This window comes from Alligator mississippiensis, chromosome 4, assembly GCF_030867095.1.
Source record: "Alligator mississippiensis isolate rAllMis1 chromosome 4, rAllMis1, whole genome shotgun sequence".
Classification (NCBI taxonomy): domain Eukaryota; kingdom Metazoa; phylum Chordata; order Crocodylia; family Alligatoridae; genus Alligator; species Alligator mississippiensis.
The window spans coordinates 49,927,857-49,949,792 of NC_081827.1; the positions used below are offsets into that span (position 1 = coordinate 49,927,857).

The 21,936-nt window shown below is 47.2% G+C and overlaps 1 protein-coding gene across 2 annotated transcripts in view; it reads left to right on the forward strand.

Annotated features, from left to right (window-relative positions):
• TFEC (transcription factor EC) overlaps positions 1 to 21,936 on the forward strand; it is an 86,207-nt gene that overhangs the window by 29,213 nt on the left and 35,058 nt on the right. Inside the window, exon 1 of one of the 2 annotated variants that reach the window (XM_019492244.2) lies at positions 13,097 to 13,241. The exons of the other annotated variant lie outside the window; for it this stretch is intronic. Coding sequence (XP_019347789.1) covers positions 13,179 to 13,241 — 63 coding nt within the window. The 5' untranslated portion in view covers positions 13,097 to 13,178. Of the gene's footprint in view, positions 1 to 13,096; positions 13,242 to 21,936 lie in introns of those variants that run through there. 2 annotated transcript variants of the gene reach the window in all.

The following is a 21,936-nucleotide window of genomic DNA, read 5'->3' on the forward strand; positions in this document are numbered from 1 at the left end:
GCGGGGGAAGCCCACAGGGAACCCCGAGAGCGGGACCCGTGCCAGCAGGGCGCGTGTATCCGACCCGACGGGGTCAGCCGAGGCAATGGCGCTACCTGCAGCAGCTGCCGGGAGAGCGGCGGTGATAGCAGCACCAGCCGTGGCAGAGAGAGCCGCTGCATTAAAGGAGCTGGGAGAGAAAGCTGTGGCTACAGCAGCGAGGACTGCGCTCTTAAAGGAGCTGCACACGAAAAAGAAGACGACGTCGGCAGCACGATGGGAGGAGGAACTGGCTATGGTCGTAGCAGGAGTGAGGGTGGTGAAACCGGTGAGGCAATCGAGCGCGGACCCCATGAGAGAAGTGACAGGCAGGCCGGCGGGGAGCCGGCAGTGGACTCGGCGAGGGAGAGAATGCCAGGAACAAGACTCCCAGAGAGAGGGAGCCACAAGCTCAGGGAATAGGCACCCGGGGAAGTCGGTGGCCTTAAGCCTCCTGACAGGTTGGTAGCCAGGGGGGAGCTCGTTGGTCGGGGCTTAGGCACCCAGGTCAGAGCCTGGGCTAGGCATGACATAGGAGTTGGAATTTAGTTTCAGTATTTCGCTCTCTTTTGGGGCTAGCTCGTGATTGTAGTGTTGAGGAGGCCTCGGGACCATACGGGCTAGGGGCAGCCGAGAAACCAGGAGGGGTGAGACCCCTAGGCAGCTTTCAGCCTGGGTAGTTTGGATCCCTGGGATAAGGACCACCAGGAGATTCAGGACCGGAAAAGCGGCGGGGCCACCGGAGGAAGGCCACTAGAAGATCAGCAGCAGCAGGTGGTGATTGGCCGGGATGTAGGGGAGGTCAGAGCCCCGTGTGTGCCCGCCGAAGGCGCGACGACCCCGGGAGGCGGCATTAACGGAGACCCCCAACACTGAGGTTACATTCAAAGTCGTGGTCGGCGAGGTTAGGGGGCCTCCCGTCACCACCCGAGGCACCTCCCGGGGCCCTCTCGTGAGCTCGTGGCCAGTGAGAATGGCCACTCGGGCCAGAGCAGCCCGAAAGCGCCTGGTTGAGCGGAGTCGGGCACAACCTGGTGCGTTGGCCAGGAAGATGGAGGACCCCAACTTGGCTCCATATGCCAACATGCATCCCGCGGCTACAGGCCCCGCCGATGTCCTGGGGCAGAACCTACAGGTTCTAGCTCAGATCCTGGACTCCCAACAACAAATGATGGGTAGGCAACAAGATTGATTTCGACATGGCCTAGCTTCCTTTAAGATGCCCAAAATGACCAAAGATGACGACCCGGAAGCTTACATCGAAGCCTTTGAGCGGCATGCCCTTATGACGGGGCTTGACCAGAGCTATTGGGCTAGCCAGTTGGGAGCCCTAGTCATCGGCAAGGCCCAGGCTGCTTATTGGGCCCTCTCAAGAGAGGATGCCTGGGACTACGAGCTAGCGAAGCAAGCCATCCTATACAGGCTGGAAATAAACCCGGAGCACTACTGTCGCCTATTCCGGGCCAGAAAGGGGTTTGACGAGAGGCGACCCAGAGTGTTATTACAACTATTGAGGGACCTGCTAGATAAGTGGGTGAGCCCAGCCGGACAGGACCGAGAAGCCCTGGCAGACGAAATTGTGCTCGAACAGTTCCAAAACGACCTGGAAGAACGGACACAACGTTGGGTCCGGCAGCACACCCCACGCACCTGCGATGAAGCCCTAAAGCTGGCGGAGGCGTTCACGGTCTCGGAGGCCAGCTATCTTCAAGAGAGACGGAGCCCAGGGTACTCCCCGGGGAGCCCCAAAGAGCCAGAGCACCGGAGGCCGCCGAGTCAGGGGGCTACCAGGGAAACCGTGTGCTTCCGGTGCGGGCGTAACGGCTATTTTTCTAGAGAATGCCCAAACCAAGCGGTGGAGCACTGGATCCCTATCGACAGGTCGAGAACCTTGACCGAAAAATGGAGGGGTCCAGAATTGGGTGAACCAATGGACTGTAGCTATGCGATCGGGGAAGAGAATGCAGCCTGGAGTCGCCCAGTCGTGAAGGCCTGGGTGGAGGGTCGCCCTGTGCAAACGACCCTGGATTCAGGGTGTGCCCAGTCACTGGTGAGGTCAGATCTGGTAGGGCAACAGGGCTGGCAGGGGGCCCGCCCCATGAGGATAGCTTGTCTCCATGGGGAGTCCCGACTAGTTGAGCGCCAGTGGGTTCGCCTCAGGGTGATGGAACACCAAGGAGAACTCCTAGTAGGGGTCATACCGCGATTAGCGTGTGAGATGTTATTAGGGCGAGACTGGGCGCCCGTGTACGATGTCTTGGACAGGGTAAGGGACACCGAGGTAGCCCGTAGAAGGATCCAAGACTGCGAAGGTTGGCTGGGCGAAACGCAGGAGGGTGAGGAATCGGCGGACGAGGCGAGCGAGCTAGATCTCAACAACTTCACCAGCTGTCTACAGTTTCGGGAGGCTCAGACAGAGGACCCAGAGATCCGGGAATTGCAGGAACGCGCCCGGGGCCCCCAAGACGTCCCAGCACCGCCGCCAGGAGGGCCTCCCTACTTCGAGGTAAGGAACCACCTCCTTTACCGCGTGCAAGGGGAGCGGCGGGGGGAGGCCTTAGGCTCCCAATTAGTGGTACCCACCCGATTCCGCCAAACCATCTGGCGGTTAGCACGCGCGAGCCCCACGGGAGGGCATCTTGGACGGGAGAAGACCCTTGCGAGGATAAGCTGGTGGTTCTTTTGGCCCAGGATGGGGGAGGAAGTGGCCCGCCAGTGTGCAGCCTGCCCTGAGTGCCAGAAGACGAGAACCGAGCATCCGGCACGGGCACCCCTCCAGCCTATGCCCGTCATAGACACCCCATTCTCACGGGTAGCCCTAGATGTCGTCGGACCTCTTCCCCGTAGTAGCTCAGGGCACCAGTATATATTGGTGATCGTGGATTACGCCACCCGGTACCCAGAGGCCATCCCCTTGCGAGCGGTGACTGCCCCGCATATTGCGGAGGAGTTAGTAAAATGGATCTCCAGGATGGGGATCCCGCATGAAATATTAACAGACCAGGGGAGGAATTTCATGTCTGGAGTCTTAAAAGCAGTGTGCCGAACGTTACAAATAAAACAACTCCGCACCTCAGTCTACCACCCCCAGACTAATAGCTTAGTGGAGCGCCTTAACGGGACAATAAAACAGGTGTTGTGGCGCTGCATTCAGGGGGACCCCCGAAAGTGGGATCTCCTCCTCCCGCTAGTATTGTTTACCCTAAGGGACACCCCTCAGGACTCGACGAAGTTCTCGCCGTTCGAAGTGGTGTTAGGGCACCGGCCACGGGGCCTGTTGCAGGTCTTGAGAGAAGATTGGGAACAGGAAGGAAGCTCCTCTCAAGAGCCGCAGACATACCAGAGAGAGTTTCAGCAGAGGATTAAGGTGGCCCAAGACCTCGCTCACGAAAACATGAGGGAAGCCCAGGCCCGACAGAAGGAGAGGTATGACAGCTGCACTCGGGAACGGGAATTTGAACCCAGCCAAAGGGTTCTGGTGTTGCTCCCAACATCCACCAGTAAGCTCCTGACCCAATGGCAGGAGCCATTCGAAATTCTCCGACCAATTGGACCGGTAGATTACGAGGTCCATAGGCCCGGCCACCATCGGGAAAAGCAAATCTACCACGTGAACCTCCTGCGAGAGTGGAAGGAGCCCGAAGGGTGGGTGGCCTTTTCTGAAGCAGATAACGAGGACCTTGGACCCCAGGGTTTGGGGAGAGAAGCCAGGCCCACCAAGGGGGGACCCTTGGTCTGGATCAGAGAGGAGGTGGGCCCCATACAAAGGCAAGAGGCCCAAAATTTGGCAGAGGAATTCTGGGACGTATTCCGTGAGGAACCCGGGTGGGTTCAGGACACCTTTCATGATATAAAGACCCCCCCCCGGAGCAATAGTAAGGGAAAGGTGGTGACCCATCCCACACCACCTCTTGGAAGCCATTTGTAAAGAAGTAGACTCAATGATGAGGTTAGGGGTCATTCGGCTGTTGAGAAGCCCCTGGAGGAGTCCATTAGTGCCAGTGCGTAAGCCTGACGGGTCATTGAGGCTTTGCGTAGACTATAGACGATTGAATATCTTGGCAACGTTCGACGCATTCCCGATGCCCCATGTGGAAGAGCTGGTTGAGAGAATAGGGGATGCCCAGTATATCTCAACCCTCGACCTCGCAAAGGGGTATTGGCAGATCCCGGTGGCCAAAGAAGATCAGCCAAAGACGGCATTTGGCACCCCATGGGGGCTGTACGAGTTTGTCAGGATGCCCTTTGGGTTACATGGTGCCGCCGCGACGTTTCAGTGCCTGATGGATCGGATACTGGCCCCACATGCCAAGTATGCCGCGGCCTATATAGACGATATCATTATATATACCCGGACGTGAGTACAGCACAAAAGAGCCCTTCGAGCCATCCAGAATTGAGACAGGCGGGGCTAACAGCCAACCCTCGAAAATGTGCCCTGGCCCAGAAGGAAACAAAATACCTGGGGTTTCTGGTTGGCAGGGGCATGATCAGACTGTTAGCCGGTAAAGTGGAGATTATCCGCAGTTTTACGCCTCCGCAAAACTGCCACCAGCTTCGATCATTCCTGGTGCTCACCAATTATTATAGGCGGTTTGTACCCCACTTCTCAGTATTGTCTGCGCCTTTATCAGAGGCACTCAGAGGGCGGAAAACAGGGGTAGTCAGGTGGACGGAAGAGATGACGCGGAGTTTCAGAAAGCTGAAACAAGCCCTCTGCGAGGAAATGGTAATACACACTCCTGACTTCAGGAAACCCTTCGTTTTACAGACGGATGCCTCGGAGACCGCGCTGGGGGCCGTCTTAACTCAGGAGGACAGGGGCAGTGAAAGGCCCGTGGTGTACGCCAGTTGCAAGCTGCTGCCGGCGGAGAGAAGGTACTCCACCATAGAACGGGAATGCTTAGCCATACGGTGGGCGGTAGACCACTTCAGGTATTACCTGATGGGCAGAGAATTCAAATTGGTAACGGATCATGCTCCGCTAAGGTGGCTGAGCACGGCCAAGACCGATAACGCCCGAATAACACGGTGGGCCTTGGCACTCCAACCTTATAAGTTTTGCATAGTACACCGACTGGAGAAGGATAATGCAGTGGCGGACTTCCTATCCAGGTGTGATGGGGAAGACCAGACCGGGAGCCGAGATGACCAGCCAAATGGACAGACCAGCCTGACGGGTACGACCCGAAATGGGTCTGAAGAAGCGCCCCAAGGCATCTTGAGGGGGGGGTTGTGTCCCAGGGACGCCGGGGTTAGAAGGGAACCCCGGGGCCGGACCAGGGGGGGAAGTAACCACTTACTTACCCCACGCAGAGGCCGGAACAAGCAGGGACAAACACGCGGGGAGACCGCCGGCGCGGTTTGTAAGCTGCGCTTATATCCAGCTTGGGCCGGGCGACGCCGGCGGGAGACGCCGCCCGGCAGAAATAAAAGGCGGCCCCGGAAGCGGGGCCAGGAGAGAGGTGGGGGAAGCCCGCAGGGAACCCTGAGAGTGGGACCCGTGCCAGCAGGGCGCGTGTATCCAACCCGACGGGGTCAGCCGAGGCAGTGGCGCTACCTGCAGCAGCTGCCGGGAGAGCGGCAGTGATAGCAGCACCAGCCGCGGCAGAGAGCGCCACCGCGTTAAAGGAGCTGGGAGAGAAAGCTGTGGCTACAGCAGCGAGGACTGCGCTCTTAAAGGAGCCGCGCACAAAAAAGAAGACGTCGTCGGCAGCACGATGGGAGGAGGAACTGGCTACGGTCGTAGCAGGAGTGCGGGTGGCGAAACCAGTGAGGCAATCGAGCGCGGACCCCACGAGAGAAGTGACAGGCAGGCCGGCGGGGAGCCGGCAGTGGACTCGGCGAGGGAGAGAATTCCAGGAACAAGACTCCCAGAGAGCGGGAGCCACAAGCTCAGGGAATAGGCACCCGGGGAAGTCGGTGGCCTTAAGCCTCCTGACAGGCTGGTAGCCAGGGGGGAGCTCATCGGTCAGGGCTTAGGCACCCGGGTCAGAGCCTGGGCTAGGCGTGACATAGGAGTTGGAATTTAGTTTCAGTATTTCGCTCTCTTTTGGGGCTAGCTCATGATTGTAGTGTTGTGGAGGCCTCGGGACCATACGGGCTAGGGGCAGCTGAGAAACCAGGAGGGGTGAGACCCCTAGGCAGCTTTCAGCCTGGGTAGTTTGGATCCCTGGGATAAGGACCACTGGGAGATTCAGGACCGGAAAAGCGGCGGGGCCGCCGGAGGAAGGCCACTAGAAGATCAGCAGCAGCAGGTGGCGATTGGCTGGGGTGTAGGGGAGGTTGGAGCCCCGTGTGTGCCCGCCGAAGGCGCGATGACCCCGGGAGGCGGCATTAACAGAGACCCCCCACCACTGAGGTTACATTCAAAGTCGTGGCAGGCAAGGTTAGGGGGCCTCCCGTCACCACCCAAGGCACCTCTCAGGGCCCTCTCGTGAGCTCGTGGCCAGTGAGAATGGCCACTCGGGCTAGAGCAGCCCGAGAGCGCCTGGTCAAGCGGAGGCGGGCACAGAGCCAAATTAATTAAGTCTGATACTACATTCAACCAGGTTTATCTCAGACCGGTTTCAGCCATTTTCAAACTGGTTTATGTGCATTGAACATCTGTTCTGTTACTGGTTTAAACCAGTTTCTGATCATTTCAGCCAGTTTATGTGTAATGTCTGTCCCTAGCCTAAATAACTATGGACATAGCTCCTTATACTTCATTATGGCTGCTGGGATTTACTGAAGTACTTTTAGAGACAAACTTTGAGTTTGTGCTTCTTTGGCATTATTTTTGGTTTCTTTCTCTTTGTGGATTATATTCACTCCAACACTGTGCTAGACCTCAACTTCATTTTCCTTCCTACTACAATATAAGACTAATATTTTCAGAAAAATCTTTGCTTCATAGTTTCAGTTTCATAGTTGGTAGGGTCGGAAGGGACCTGAGCAGATCATCAAGTCCGACCCCCGCCATGGCAGGAAAAAGTACTGGGGTCAAATGACCCCAGCAAGGTGTTCGTCTAACCTCCTCTTAAAGACCCCCAGGGTAGGAGCCAGCACCACTTAGTTTGGAAGTTGGTTCCAGATCCTAGCTGCCCTGACAGTGAATAGTGCCTTCTAATGTCTAGTCTGAATCTACCCTCTGCCAGCTTGTGACCGTTATTTCTAGTCACTCTTGGTAGTGCTTGGGGGGAACAGGGACTCCCCCAGTGCCTGCTGGTCCCTTCTGACTAGTTTGTAACAGGCCACTAGATCCCCCCTCAGCCTTCTCTTGTGGAGGCTGAACAGGTTCAGGTCCCTTAGCCTCTACTCATAGGGCCTGCCCTGCTGGCCCCTGATCATGCGAGTGGCCCTCCTCTGGACCCGCTCCAAGTTGTCACATCCCTCCTGAAGTGCAGCGTCTAGAACTGGATGCAGTACTCCAACTGCGGCCTGACCACTGGCATATAGATGGGGAAGATCACCTCCTTGGACCTGCTTGAGATGCATCTGTGGATGCATGACAAGGTACGGTCGGCCTTCCTGACTGCGCCCCCACACTGCCGGCCCATGTTCATTTTGGCATCAATAATGATTCCAAGATCCTGCTTCATGGGATCTAATCTACAGAGCATTTGTGTTTCTAATCTCTCCTTAGTGAATGGGGAGTAAGGATGGGGAATTTGTACTGCTGTCCATTGTGTGTACTCATAAGCTAATATTTGTCTTAGTTGAATGTGCGCATGCTCCACTTAAGTAGACACATTAAATCAGTACAGTGAATTCGATGAAACTGCTCATGTGAATAATTACTCAGAGGTTCAAAATCTACCCTTAATTAATTAATTACAGTCATGAATTAATAAAATCAGAGATGTAAAAACAGGAATGCTTTCCCCCTCTCTTACAGTCTTAAAAACTGGTATAGCTACCCTAAAGCATCTTATCTGGGTTTTACTGAGGTTAGGCCTAGTTGTCTTTAAGGGTGTTTTAAAGGAGCAACACAGTCCCTTCCCTGTCTGGATGCAGCCAGCAGCTGGGCTGGTGCTGCACTCCTCCCACTCAGCTGAAGACTTGCCTTGGTGCCATGGCTCCTAACAGAGGGCGTTCAGACCACAGGTGGATCTCGTGGGTGCAATCCTACATGGCAAATCCATCTGTCACATGCCTTTGGGCTGGGAGAGCCACTGTGGGTCCTTGCTGAGTGGCAGCTGCTACAGCCTGGGGGTTAGGCAGGCAGGAGGTGGGCACCACCTGGGGCTCCAGGTACTTGCAGGCCTAGAGGCACCACCTGGGTGCAGTGAAGCTGTCATGGCAGGTGGGAGCTCCTGTGGGTGCTATGGTAGGGGGAGGGTGCTGGGCTCCATGCAACCTGCCCCTGAGGCACCCAATGGCAGCCCCACCACTGCATTTACTCTTATTTAAGCCCAACAGCTCTGCTGCACAACTTTGCCCAGCTCTGTTCCTTCAGGTAACCACTAGTTACCTCCCTCGGAGCAGCTGCATGATGCTATAGCCCAGATCTGCACTGCCTCCGAGGCAGCCCCTGCCAGAGCCACTCCCCTGCCAGCAGGCAGCACTGAGCTGGGAGGTAAATAGTAAACGTTAGACAGTATAAATATAATTACCGTTTAACCTTTTACATCCCTAATTTCCATGCTTTTCAGGTTTTTATTACATACCACAATGTGACCTTAACTGTTAAGGTTAAGAAAGGTAGTTTGTGTTGTTAATACATGTGTATGTTTTCAAGACTCTAGGGAACGCATTGTAGATTGGAAAGAATAACACTGAGTTCCATGAAAAGGGCTTATAATTTTCAATATTTATTACAGAGTGACAGATGAAATACCACTATTTTGCCAATACTTTTAATCAGAAGTAACTACAAAACCTGAGATGATCTGTGTCTAGCTACTGATGATAAACAGCTTTTTAATAATCTGCTTCATGCTGTTATATCTAAAACTTACATTAAAAGAATTATTGAATTGATTATTTGGATAAGAAACCAAATGTCAAGTTTCAAAATTTCTGTTCTTTTCAAAAGGGAAAATGAGACCTTTTACAATTGGTCGTGAAGAAACTATAGAACAGCCAACAGCCGGGTAATTAGGGTATTCCCTTGGGCTGTGAGAGACCCAGGGTCAAATCTATGTTGAATCAGACAGGGTAGTTACTTCAACCTGGCTTTCCCACATCCGATGCAAGTGCCAAAATTTACCAGACTATGAAGTCAGGTGTGCTCATGTAAAAAACATTTAAATAGAATAACTCAAGGAAGAATAAGAGAGAGAACTATTTTCTTAATGGAAAAAAATTGCAACTATCTTTTATCAGTTGTATTGCTGAATAGAGATGGCAAAAATTGTCTTTATATATTTGTATATTCATTTGTAATTTTTAATTGATTTGTCTTAGTGTACATTTGCATGTGTGTTCTAGTCAGTTTACTAGCAAGAACGTTTCCTAGAAACAGTGAATTATATATATATATATATCTCTCTCTATATATATAGATATATATAGAGAGAGATATATATATATATATAATATTGATAGGAGTGCATCTTAAATTAGTATATGTGATTTTTAAGAACTGTGCACATGCAGTTAGGGAACAGAAACAGTCCTGGGGACATAAACAAAGCTAACCAAAACAGCTTTGAAAACAGGTTCTTTTCATAAATCTACCAGATATTTGCCAAAATTATTCATTCACAGAAAAACAGATTAAAACCACAGAATGCTGTGAATTATTCCATCAGTGCTAACTTGGGGAGCTCTAAATTGCAATGGAAGCCATTGTGGATTGTGGACATTTTGCAGTTCACAGCACCTCAGAGATTCTAGGCTGTCATAAGCACTGCATTCTTTGTTAGGCAATTTTTTTCTAATTATGAATTTGCCCAATGACTATCAGTCCTGTTTTGGCTCTTGTTTGATATATTGAAAGAGTACTCTCTCTCATGGTGTTTGTGCTCTAGGCTAAATTAGATTAAAAAAAAATAATTAAATAGAAATGCTATTTTTAGAAGTCTATGAAATTTGCTTGAAGCTCAGGAAAGGCCTGAGTTTCTTTGATTAAAATTGTAAGCAAAATTTGATATCAGTTACAATTTTAACGTAATTAGTTTATTGGATCCTAGTCACTTATACTGATAGTAGACACTTTGGGGCCTACCTCTTTTAAATTACTAAACCTTTAAACATTGAATGATGTTCTATCATGGTAAATAGAAACAATACTTGTTTTCATTAAAATATCTCTTTAGAACATACGGTTAACTGAAGCTGCAAACCATCAAATTATGCTCTCCAGGGGAAAGCTACAAAGGAAGTCCTGAGATAAGAGAAAAGCCATGATCCTACAGATTGGCAGGTTTTTCAGGCCTCATGGTCAAAAGCCTTCATAGGCATACATATAGAGATGTAGAGTAAGGAGCAACAAAACCCACAAAGAATACCTTTCCAATCCTATAAAGCAGCTGGAGCGTGATAGGAGAGTGCATACATTTGAAAGCTCAAGACAGCCTGGTACACATGGGCTTAATGTTGCAAGATGGAATGACCCTATGGTACTGCAATTCCATTTCCATACAACCATTAACGTGTTACTAGGGATCTTGCTTAAATTAACATTCTGTCCATATTCATTTATATACTAATTCAAGTTGATTCAATTTATTATTAAGGATTCTGGCTAAATGCCATGCTCCCAAAGACGACGTAAAACACATACACCCATAATATAAATAAGTTTGAACAAAGTAACCAAACTACAAATATTATACAAAAAATAGAGCCCACCAACATAAAAACATGACTAATATAAATATAGTAGTAAATCAAGACATGAATCTATAATGTTGTACATAGATCCACAATTGAGACAAGAAAATCAAGTCTAATGTTAGAATGTATTGCTCATATCAGTAATAAAGGATATTTAACTTGAATCACCTTAGCCTTGTAAGTGAAAATTGTGAGACAATTTACTACATTTGGATCTGTTGACTGTAAAAGCCAGATTAATTTCTCTCTGTTTGAGAAATGTATCAATTTCTGCAAGTGCGGTAATAAATAGGTTCTCTTTATGTCATTATATAAAGTACATTCTAATACATAGTGGATAATATCTTCCAAAACTCCTAGACAGACTGGGCAACATCTTTTAGCCCTTGGAATGGAAAATCTATGTCCAGCCAAAACAGCTGTGGGCATCTGTTCAGTCCTGAGTCTGTCTAGTCAAAGAGGATCACCATTTATTATTGAGATCCAACTGTAAATACCTTTCTTCCCCCCCCCCCCCCCCCCCCCCCCCGCCTTCTCCACTCATCTAATTTCCAAAGAGTATATAAAGGGACAATGCAAGTAGCCCTAGCCACTGCAAAATCACTCTGCCTGGCAATATCTCGTATCCTCTGGAAAACCCGAACCTTTTCTAAGGGGGAGAAAGATAGTGTAAAAACATGGGAAAGAAAAGCTAACCATGGTGATGGGAGAGGAGGGGGATTATTAATATCTTCTAGGTAGCATAATTTAAGCAGATGAGATTGTAAAAGGGGCAGCATTTTAAACCAAAATCCTGCCTTTCTAATAATAATATTAGTTAAAATAGAATCCATTCCCATCTCTAATATCAGAAAAGATTCAGGAGTTGAGGGAGGAAGAGCCCTAAGGAACATGTTCTGAGGTATGTCTACATCATTCCTAGTGGCATAACCTCATACTTCAGTGCCATATTAGATCTGAGAGGTAACTTTGGCTTTGTATACTGAATAGGAGCTTGGACTGATCGTCCTGCTGTAGTTTCATAACATTTCTTTATAGCCACAGCTGATCGGGCTGCCTTAGTTTTAGCTGACTGACACTTGCACTGCTGGCCCTCTGAACTGTGCCACCCTCCCCCCACTTTCTTGCAGAGTTTGCCTAGGGTGCAAACATTGCTTTTATGATACTGTCTTTGAGGTTCCAATAGGCAATGGTGGGAATGACGGAGGCAAATAGAAGAGTCACGCTACTAGTCACAAAGAGTAAAAAGTGGCTGGGAGTCTCAAAGGGCAGTTGTTTTTCCAGAAAATAGAAGGAAATATCAAGAAACTGAAGCCTGAAAAATCTCTTGCATTCTTCCTGAGGCACCAGAATAAACAAGAAGCCATCCCTGCAGCTTAGCAGAATAAAGCCGTGCAGAGTTGTGTTAGCATGTTGCAATGGAACGCCTTTTCAGGGGCCTGCAGGAATTGCTTCACCCTGCTAATGAGGAAGGTAGCTGCACTCTTCAGAGGTCTGACACTACTAGAAGGAAGGATATAGTTTAGCTGTTCAGCCCAGTAAGCAGATAAATACCTTACTGAGCAAATTCTCAGTTGTCCAGTAGTTCAATCAAGTCTAGGCCTTGGAACATTTACAATCTGCAAGCAGTCAGAATGTCCTGTTGGGAGCAATCTTGCTGTGGTATCGGTATGGACTGGATGACCTGATAGGTCTTTTCTAACTCTAATTTCTATCATTCTGTTAACTGCAGTGGATAGAAACTTCTCATTATATCTGTTGAACCCTGCATTTGATTCTATGGAGACTCTATTTATTGATGAAAGCACCATGCGATCTGTCTGCAAAATCTTATTGCTATTGCAAGGTCTTTGAGGTCACAGTTTCTCATCATGGCATTAATAATTTGTATTTGTATTAATTATTTGTCAAATAGTGATAGCTACCATTTGGTATTTGGACAGATTACAAAAATTACCATTCCCAGAAACCATACAAAAAAAATCCAGGTAGGATATTCCTCAAAGTACTTTACTTAATAAGTACGATGATTATTTCATCATGAAATAAAAGGAGATAGTCATTTGGGGGTGCATATAATACAGCTAATATAGGCAGCCCTGTTCTGCATATAGTATGGTTGTTTTTAATCAGTAAACATTGGTGTCATCTAGCAATTTTTGTCAACTGCTAGAGTTCAAAACCATTCTGCAGAAAGGGCCAGAGTAAATATTAACAGATCCTTTGCTTAGCTTGGTCACTTGAAAAGTGCATAACAACAATGAAAATGCTTTGTCAATCACATTCTATACCGGATTAGTCTTAAAGTCCAAGGAAGAATCAAAGTTCACCCTGGTACATACGCTTCAACATAGCACTCCCTGATATTGCTTGCAGGTTTAACAAAAAAAGAAAACATGAAGGAGAAAGAACAAACTTTAACTATTGTGGAAATTGTAGACGCTTCAAAAATAAAACTGGTGAGCAAATATTTTCCTTGTCGTTCTTCAATAATCTGAATTTAAAAATACATAGCGTGTGTGTGTGTGTGTGTGTGTGTGTGTGTGTGTGTGTGGACTCTTGAACTATTAATCCTAAAACTAATTCTAGACTAGAAGTTACCTCTCTAAAAGGCAGAGCACTAACAATGCAGGATGTTAAATTAAGTTCCCCAGAGCTGTTTACCATAGCAAGCACAGACATCTCCTCAAATCAGAGAAGACATTGAGTTCTGATTGTCATAGAACTTCAAATGAATTTTGATTACAAGCTTTTCATCTCTTATGAGTTTTCAGCAGCTTTTCATCTCCCCAGTTTGCAGCAGGAGTCTATGGGTGAACTCAATCATGGTTGCGGAGGCACAGGACTCTGCATCAGATAAACCCTCTATATGGGGATTGCGTTGAGAGCATGGATATGGAATGGTTCTCATACACCAACTCTGTATCATGGAACAGCAGGATAGGACAATACAGCACCTACAGCGATTGTAGTCTAGTCACAAATCCACCTTTATATGACATGAGTACCCCACTGTGTAGCATGATGAGGCATGTGATGTATCTTCTGCATTCAGAGTAGCCCCTTGTATACTAGAGGTGGATAGGGTACATACACCCTTGGGAGAGGTAGGATACAACAATTCACCCTGTACCTGAAAAAATTTTGTGTAGAGATAGCAGACAGGATTCTTTAGAATAGGATCTAATTCTCCTAACTTGCTCACTCCTTTTACTTTAAGAATGTTTATACCATCCTATCAAGTCATGATCTTTGAGGAAAAGTGCCAATAGTTATTTATGTAAGAATTCTGGAAATTGATGTTTAAACCAATATCTTGATAACCTCACTATTGGTAATTTACCATCCCAACTGAGGAACTGGCAAGAGCCCAGGTGAATGCACTTAAATATTTTAAGTCTTTCCTGGAGGAACATTGTTAAAGAATAGTAATAGAACACACAGATCCCTCTCCAGTTCTGCTGAACACCTTCACTGTAGTCAGTGCAGTCACTGTAAACATGCAAGCAATATGGACTCAAATAGCAGCAATGTACAGACAATGTATAGTTCTATATCTCCTTCACCCTATATACATCTTCTTTCCCCGCTAATGGCATCAAGATAGTCCAAGGATGAACAACAGCTGTTTGAAGCAGTATCTGAACAGGACAGAGGTTATGCTGCTGAGCAGAGGAAAGCATTTTGAAACGTTTGCCATAGTATGGTCTCCTTTGGTTTCAAGGTATGCATCACAATTGGTCAATTCAGTCTGAAATTCAGCAAGTCTGAATTCCTCACTGAGAACTTCTCAGATAGTGGAATTTGTAATGTTTTCTTTTATTTCTGATTGACAAGGGAATACAATCCCGTTCAGGAAGATGACATATACATAAATTATCCATACCTTCATCATCTCTAATCTCTACAACCGCAATATAATATCTTTATTTAGTTTTAGTAAAATTTGGGTAGTTCAAAGTCTTATATCTTGCCAAAAGTAATACAGGGGTAGTTAGTTGAAATATAAGCACTGTTACAGAGGGAGGTCAGTCTAAATCAGTGGTCACCAACCAGTAGATCTCCGAGCCTTTTGCACTAAATCTTAGAGCCTCTTGGGGTAGATCCAAGGCTGGGGTGGGGGCTGAGTGTCCACGTGCCCCAGCCCAGCAGGTCAGTCCATGGGGGTGGGAAGAGGCGGGGGCTAGATTGAGGCCCCTATGGTGAGGGACAGTGCTGCAGAGCAGCGTTCCCTCTAAGCATACACCACACAGCTTAGAGGGAACGCTGTGACAGAGACAGACGAGGGGTAAGTTGAGTGGGGTCCCAGCCAGATGGTACTTACCTGCCGGGGAGATGTGCCCCCAAATAATTTTTTTTCCCTCTGCCTCGATCTGCACCCGCCTTCCCACCCCACAGAGTTACCTGCTGGGTGGGGGGGATGGTGGTGGCGGTGCACATTGGGTCTTGGGTTGCTTTTAAATGCCAAAGGTGATCTACTTAAAAAGGTTCCCCTGACCTTCAAATGTCAATGGCTTGGTACCAGCATATCTAAAAGATCACCACCAGCTCCAAAATGAAGGTAGCCATGATTAGTTCTGCTCTTCTGATGCAATAGATTTTTTTTTCCATGAGGATAAAACTTATCTGTGCAAGAAACAAGCTTTCTTAGAAGCCAGTTAATGGGTATGGCATGAATTCCCAAAGGAATTATGGACTGTAAATAAGACTTACAAGTTTCTTCTTCAAGTGCAAGGTGCATTTCTTTGACCTTGCCTTCTTTAATATAAATATGTAGGAGTGTGCACATTTAAATTCAACAGCAACAAAAAAGAAACTTGACCCAAACAAAGCAGAGGAATGAAAAAGAGAGAATAAATCATATGACAGACATCACTTAATATTTTACTGGCAGGAACTGAGATATTACTGTGGTTAGTGCAATATAAGGTCTTGTATAGAAGCAAATATTACTGTGAGATTAAAAATATGTAAGAATGTGTATCTAACAGAGGATGCCTATATTAATATTTTAATATAAAGTCAATTTTATTCTTTCCCCACCTTTTCCACTTTTCATATGTCAGGTTTTTGTGCTGACAAAACAAACATGCATTTGTTCAGGGAAAAATTTGAATGGTTTGATATGTGGAATTACAAGGAACTGTTTGGGACCGTGCATTAATTCAGGGGTGCTCAACCCCTCTTTTCCTCTGCCTCCCCCCCCTTGGGCCAGATCTGGCTCCTGGCACCATGTCCTCTAGCCTGCAAGGCTCTCTATGGGTTCATAGGGACCCCTGGAGGCCATGGTCCTGCACACTAGATTGGGCATGAAGCATAGTACAGGGCTTAATGCTGGTGGTGGAGCCAGTCAGGGGCGGCATGGGGCTCTGGAGCCTGACCTTGGCCTGATGTGTTGGACAGAGGTGGTGTAAGGCCCTGGGGGCCAAATTTTAGCAAACGGGGCTAGGTTGGGGCAGCACAGGACCTTGGGACCCAATCCCTGCAGGTGGGGTCCAGTCTGACCTGCAGACCAGGCCCGTGCCTCTAATTTGGCCCACAGGGCCAAAAGGTTGAAACCACTGCATTTGTTCATTAATTAAATATTACTATTAACATGAGCAGTAGTAAAATAGCTAATGATGGTCCAATTTAAATTGCGCACTTTAGGCTTCTGCACCATGAGGTGAATGGGATAGATTTTGTCAGTTGGATATTGTTGGATCAGTTTGCTTTTGCTTTTATCTTGGCGCTCATAATGTATAGAAACATTCAAAAAGCACATAATTAAACGTTTGCACCTCAAAACACAGCTCTCTAGAAAGAGTTTGAGCCTACAGTAAATTTCCATTGCTTTTCTACTTCCTACCCTGCACTTGGCTAAATTCCCCCTCCCCCCCCACACACTTTTCCAGGAATATGCTGTGTGTGTGTGTGTAAGTGTGAATCTGGACCCAGTTCATTTTTCAGTTGTGAATAATGAACCAGCTTGAAGATCATTATTCAAAGATAAAAAATGAGCCAGTTTTCATACATTATATATAATATATTATAATATATCTGAACATTAGGTACTTTGTTGAGCATCATATGATTATGAATCAGGTTAAAGATAAATATAGAAGGTGCTGCAATTTGTCCTGGGTACAAGATTAGAGACCTGAAACTTGGTATATTTGCTAGTTTTCTTTATTCCAAGAAAAATAGCAAAGGGAACTGCTATAATTTGTTGTTTGTTACATGTATTTATTTCTGATTTATTTCCTAATATAAGCAAGTGTTTCATAGGCCAATTACATCAGCATCTACAATCTTCAGCTGTATTCTAATGTGCTAGGCATTATAACAACATATAGTAAGATACAGCTCTTGCCCCAGACAGTCTCTAAATTAGGGGTTAGCAAAATGCAGCCCACAGGCTGGATTCAGCCTGCCAGTTGATTGTATCTGGCTGCAGCTACTCCTGTGGTGCTCCACACGTGGCTGAGCCTAGCCTGGGGCAGCCCGCACGCACTGACCTGGCTCTGGCCAGCATGCATAGCTTCTAGTGGGGGAGCTGCTCCTGGTGCAGCTGCAAAATCCTGGGTGCTGCTTTGCTCCCCTCACCTCCTGCAACAGCTCCTTCTGCTTTTGCTGTGCCACTCTTGGCTTGGAGGAAGCTTCAGCCAAGTGGCTCCTGCCCAGCATGCAGGGTTCTGGCCCCAAATCTTGGCTGCCTTCCACCGATCCTGCCTGCCTGGCACAGGCAGCCAGAGTAGATGGAAGGCAGCCAGGAGCTTCAGCTGGACAGCTCCTGCCCCAGCATGTGAGACTCTGGCTCCGGCTCCAGCTCTCTGCTGCCTTCCACCCATTCTGCCTGCTGAAAAATGTGTGCGCTGGCTGGGCCAGCAGGTGAGGGCTGGTGTACAGTATGATCTGCCTCGGGTGGAAGCAGTCAGGGCTTGGCCTCATGCAGAGTGCATGGGGTTAGCTGTAGACTGCAACACCTGGGTGAGTGATGAACATGCCCCCTGCCCCCTCCTCTCACCCTGAGCTGGCTCCTGGGACCCTAGTACCTAGGCAGCCACCCCCACACATGAACACATGCCCTACTTGACCCTTCCCCACACCCCTCCCAACAGGGCAGGGGGCTGCCTCGCAACCCTGCCCCATGATCCTGGCCTTGCCAGCCTGTTTCACTTCTGAACACTGTTCTCTACCTGCCCACAGACCCATAGGGTGTTTTGGTGAGTTGTTGTGGTGGGGAGGGTGCTGACTTGGCCTGCAACAACTCATCAAAACTCCCTCTGTGGTCCCAGTTCTTCCCACCCGTCATCTATATAGACCTTGCAGAAAAATTATCACTCAGTGGGTGCACACTACATGTTCATTAATGTGCCTTAGATACCGCTCATTTAGTTTAGTACTTGCTTAATAAAGTACAAACTAACTAGAGTTACTGCACAGTAGTGCCGGCACACAGATATTTTGTGATGCTTAATGTTTATTAGCCTAGTAAACTGTGCTAATAGCCTACTGCACAGTGTTTTAACCGTCTCGCTCCTGTGCAGTGTTATTAGGCTAATGCACAGTAAGCGTCTCATGTAGAAGCATCCACTGTCATTTTCATGGAGAGAGGTTAACAACTTTCCCTCATGACACAGCAAATCTCTGACTAAACCAAGAGCTGAACATATCTCCCAAGCTCTGCTCCAGTGCTGAATCACAAACCTATCCTTCCCATCTACTGTTTCTTTCAGTTTTCTAAGCAGCTACCACAAAAAGAAAGACTGAGAAGTATTTGAACTGATCCTATTTTCCCCTCAATAAAAAAAAGGTAGTCTGTAGTATCTTAGGTATTATTGGAGGCATCTACACATGCATTTTACTATGTAGTTGGCTAATTAGCACTGCAGTAAAGTGTCACCGTCTATACACATGGCGCGACTAGGCCTCAGTAAACTAATTAACTCTGGGGTAGGATAGTACTGCCCAACACAAATATTATCCTACAGTGGAGTTTAGTGGGCTGCAACCCATGTGTAGATGGGAGCCAGGGCTGGCTGGGGCATGAGAGTGCTACAGTGTAGGGCTGCCTGCCATTTAGCCCAACTGTAGCATACTTGTACCCCAGCCAGACCCTCCTCAGCAACCTGAGCCACAGCAGAGCAGGTCTAGGCTGGCAGGCTAAGCCTCCAGGTCCCCTGACAGCCAGGGCTTCACCACTCTAGCTCAACTTGGTTCCAATATTAGACGCCTTTTTCAGAGGTGTAGCTGATGCTATCATAAGCCTTACAAAGCCTGGCCAAGATTTTCTTAGATTCATAGATATTAGGGTCTAAAGGGACCTCAGTAGGTCATTGAGTCTGACCCCCTGCCCTGGGCAGGAAAGAGTGCTGGGGTCAGATGACCCCACCTAGGTGCTTGTCCAGTCTCCTCTTGAAGACCCCCAGGGTAGGGGAGAGCACCACCTCCCTTGGAAGCCCATTCAAGATTCTGGCAACCCTTACTGTGAAGAAGTTCTTTTTAATGTCTAACCTAAATCTGCTCTCTGTCAATTTGTGGCCATTGTTCCCAGTTACTTCAGGGGGTGTCCTAGTAAATAGAGCATCTCCTATTCCCTGTTGCCTTCCCCTGATTAATTTGTAGGCAGCCACAAGATCACCTCTCAGCCTTCTTTTGCGAAGGCTGAAGAGTTCTAGGTCCCTCAGTCTCTCCTCATAGGGAGGCCTGCAGGCCTCTGACCATATGAGCGCATCCCTCTTGAAGTGCAGTGCCCAAAACTGGAAGCAGTACTCCAACTGCAGCCTGACCAGTGCCTCATAGAGGGGAATCATCATCTCCCTGGACCTGCTTGTCATGCATCTGCTAATGCATGATAAAGTGAAGTTAGCTTTGTTGATCACTTCGTCACATTGACAACTCATGGTCATCTTGGTGTCAACTATGACTCGGAGATCCCTTTCTACTGCTGTGCTGCTGAGAAGGTCACCCCCAGCCTGTACGTGTGTTAGTGGTTCTTTTTGCCAGGTGTAGCACTTTGTACTTGTCTTTGTTGAACTGTATCCTATTTTATTCTGCCCATTTTTGCAACCTGTTCAGATCCACCTGGATCCGCTTCCTACTCTCTGGTGTGTTAGCTTTGCCCCATAATTTGATATCATCTGCAAACTTGGACAGGGTGCTCTCCATGCCCTCGTCCAAGCCACTGATGAAGACATTGAATAGCACCGGTCCCAGGACCGAACTTTGTGGGACTCCACTTCCCACATCTTTCCAGGTCAATATCGACCTGTCCACCACCACTCTCTGGGTGTGACCCCTAAGCCAATTTGCCACCCACCTGACTCTGTAATCATCTACATCACAGCCTGTCAGTTTATTTATGAGAACAGAATGAGATACCATATCGAATGCCTTCTTAAAGTCTAGGTAGATGACATCTACCTCGATTCCTGAGTCTAAGCATTTTGTAACTCAGTGATAAAAAGAAACAAGGTTAGTCAGGCAGGATCTACCTGCAATGAATCCGTGCTGATTTCCTTTCAGCATTATTTCCCCTGCTGGGCTCCCATAAATGTGATCCTTAATGATTATTTCCAAAGTTTTCCCAAGGATAGAGGTGAGACTAATTGGCCTATAGTTTCCCAGTTCTTCCCTCTTTCCCTTCTTGAAAATAGGGACCACATTGGTCCTTTTCCAGTCCTCTAGGACCTGACCGGAGCACCATGAGTGCTCAAACCGCTGTGCCAGCGGCTCTGCTGTGACACTGGCTAATTCCTTCAGCACCCTTGGATGAAGTTCATTTGGTCCCGCTGATTTGAACACATCCAGCCCCTTCAAGTGCTCCTTCACCAAGTCTGTGCTAACAGTTGGTGGGCTGGTGTCCCTCCTGTGTCTGTCTATGATCCAATTAGGGGATTTGTCTTGGTCTGTGTCTAGGAATACAGATGCAGAGAACTCATTGAAGAGCTCAGCTTTGTCTCTCTCCCACCCCCCAGTCACTAATAGCCTTAGTTTGTCCTGTAGGGGTCCTATGCTACCCTGTGCCTTCCTTTTGCTCCCTATATACCTGAAGAAGGACTTTTTGTTGTCCTTAAGTTTTGTAATTTATAATTACATTTCATACGTTTAGTATGTAAATATAATGGTGGTAACATGTTTTTCTCAGCTAGTATAGAAAGGCTAGTCTCACTTTACAAACTATTTTGCAAAATTAAACTATAGATTAGAGTCTGATATTAATATGTGGGTTTTACATAGGCAGTAAATGTAAATGAAAGATTGGACAACTTACTCATATATGAATGAATTAATCTGAATGTAATTGCAACAAGTACTAATTTTTATCAAGTACAAATGAAATTTCTTATTGCATCTATTTAGTAGCACTGTGCACTCATATTAGTAGGTCAGCTCAGTGTAGCTGTTACTAGTAGGTGCATATGCACAATGGCTTCTGCTCTTAAGATATGTATATATTTTCCAATGATCTTAATGCATGACAACATACTTTTTGGAGATCTAGCAAAACAGCGATGGCTGTTCACTATTTTAGTGCCTCTCCCCAACTAATCCTAAAATTATTCTGAACTGACTGATTTTAACTTAATTACAGAGATAAATAGTTTAACATTGATAAAAAAAGAGGAATACAGATTATGAAAGGGTAAAATAATTCATCCAGAACTCTGTGGGTAAGGATTTAGCTAAGGGGTAGATGTCAATGGGCTATTTGGCTTGAGGAGGTTATAAAGAGAGTTCCTCAAGGACTGGTCCTGAGTTCAGTATTCTTCTATATTTTCATTACTGACCATGGCACAACAAGTAGAAATTTGCTGATGACATTTAGTGATGACATGAAATTGGGAGGCATTGTCAGTATAGAGGAGGAGCAAAATATTATCTCAAAACTATTCAGTGACTTTGAGAACAGATAGAATGAAAATGGAATGAAATTTAATATTGTAAAGTGCAAGAACCTCCATTCAGGAACTGCAGGCTGGTAGTTCTTCTAGCATTAAGAGGGGGACTTATTGTCTAGAAATGACAAAGGAGGAGAAAGGCCTGGATGTATTAGTGATCACAGGATGACAATGTGGCACCAATGTGATAAGACTCTGAAAAAAGGCAATTGAGGTCTTCGGATGTATCAGGCAAAGTATTTCTGTTTGAGATAGTGAAGTATTATTCCAG